At 51.1% G+C, this 2,022-nt stretch overlaps 1 protein-coding gene across 1 annotated transcript; it reads right to left on the reverse strand.

Moving 5' to 3' along the window:
- Positions 1–378: 378 nt before the first annotated feature.
- SODALDRAFT_274599 (ADP-ribosylation factor family protein) lies at positions 379–1,271 on the reverse strand (the record flags this gene model as incomplete). The annotated part of the gene is made up of 4 exons (XM_028607947.1): positions 379–787; positions 901–920; positions 987–1,059; positions 1,222–1,271. 4 exons carry the CDS (start codon positions 1,269–1,271, stop codon positions 379–381), a joined length of 552 nt encoding a protein of 183 aa, XP_028467929.1.
- Between the last annotated feature and the right edge of the window lie 751 nt (positions 1,272–2,022).

Below are 2,022 nucleotides of genomic sequence, written 5' to 3' on the forward strand. Positions count from 1 at the left end.
GATCACAATCTGCCGATTAGAAGCCAGGTATTCCTCCTCTGTCAGCTAACCTCGTAGGCGGCCTGCATAATGGCTAGGGCGAAGAGGACAGGCTGCCAAGCTAGAACCGTGGCTAGCTCGGGACTGTGAACCATGTCCACTCCATCAAAATTCCAGCCCTGTGTCCGAGGCCTAATCTGGTCGACCTTCGTCTCTGTATCTGGGTCTTAATTTCGCACGTTCTGCCTGCGGAACGACACCCACTGAAGAAAATTGGCAAAGCAAGTGACGCATGCGCTAGGACGCAGACGCAGACGCCCAGATCAAAGGGGAATGTCGCCGCTGGTTAGCACTTACCTAGGCTACGAGTGCCCCTCAGGGACGCCCATCATTTGCATTTCATCTGTTTGCCCACTTCATAAGCCACTGAATCACGGCTTCTAGGTTCGTTTCCTCTTTGGCACTGATGCCGTAACAGCACACCTCCCTATGACCGATTGATTTCAGATCCAGAGCATCGATCAACTCATCCACTGAGAGTTTCTCCGGCAAATCCGACTTGTTGCCTAGCACCAGGAGCGGGATGCCGTTTAGGGAACTCTGTGCCATCAACGCGTGGAGCTCGTCTCGGGCCTGCTGGAGAACATTCAGGTCCGCTATATCGACGATGAAAACGATGGCGTTCACGCCGCGGCAATACCTCTCCCACATTGTCCGAAAACGAGGCTGCCCACCAATGTCCCAACATTTCAACGTGACGTGACCTCGTTGCACTCGCTTCATGTTGAACCCGACAGTCGGAATCGAGCTGTACAGCGTCTCGAATTAGCCAAGGACCTGTTGGCCCCCATGTACCCCCGGAAGAAAAAGGAGGCAGAGGGGATGAGGAGGAGGATTGAGAACAAGTCGACTGCCGCTTACTCGATAGTGAATTCGCCCCCCTGGTTGGACCGTCAGCCAGAGATCATAAGGAATAGCTAGCGTACATCCGGACCAAGGCAACTCACCGCTAATACACGCAGCAGGGATGTCTTGCCAGCATTTTGCAACCCGATCATTGTGACGTCCATCTGCGTCGCCCTGTAACCAGCTGATCAGCCCCGCAATCCGCGATATGCCCGGGGAAAACAGAAGCTGCTGAGAGATGACCAGTTCTGGCTCTCCAGAAGTGCGTCAAAGGGACGCGACACTGGAGAAGCCGGAGACATTCTGTGCAAGCCGTAGCACGACTACTTGACTCACCAAAAGGTCTTGAGCAGCCAGTCATATACTTTTCGAAATAAACCGGCCATGGTGCCGCTGTGAGCCTGTACGGCCTATATGGAGTGGAGGTGGGGAGCTGTGTATGTTGTGTTTGTTGTGCGAGAAACGGGACCCCAAAGTGAGGATAGCATGTAATACTTATGTCGCTCGGGAATCGGAAGGTTAGTTTAAATTACTGCCCAGCCGGGACGGTCACGTTGATCGCTATGCTATGCGGTAGAGCGATCTCAATTCGCTGGCCGAAAGTCCGCGTAACTTGATGATGGTCATGGAATCAGGTGAAACGCAACCGATACTTGGTCCAGGTTGACCACGACTGCTAGCGTTCTGGATAGTCGCTGACGAGACTTAGATAACTACCAGGTGTGCACTTTGGCGAGCGAGTTCGTTGTTCTCGGCAGAGATACGTCGAGAAGTCGTAGATCGGGACAAATACGAACCTCTCGGTGGAATGCGTGTGCCACTGGCCGGGGAGCAGCTTCTGACTGCCCGACATATCGCGTCACGTGCCTTATAGATGCATTCCGACTTAGCGTATATGGAGTCTAATTCTATACTAGATCTGGCCTGCTTTTTTTACCTAACTTAATAGCTAGCCTTGTGTTCATAGTAGTATCACTACTCTGGCCCGTTTTTCGTCCTTTTATAGTATTCTTTAGGATATATACTCCTATAATACAGAAGCAGATAAAGAGCAGATATATTTAGATATCTAGTAGATAAGATATATAAATACAGAGACAGCTTCCTTTATATACTACTAGATACCCATAGCCACCT

This window comes from Sodiomyces alkalinus, assembly GCF_003711515.1.
Source record: "Sodiomyces alkalinus F11 unplaced genomic scaffold SODALscaffold_3, whole genome shotgun sequence".
NCBI lineage: Eukaryota > Fungi > Ascomycota > Sordariomycetes > Glomerellales > Plectosphaerellaceae > Sodiomyces > Sodiomyces alkalinus.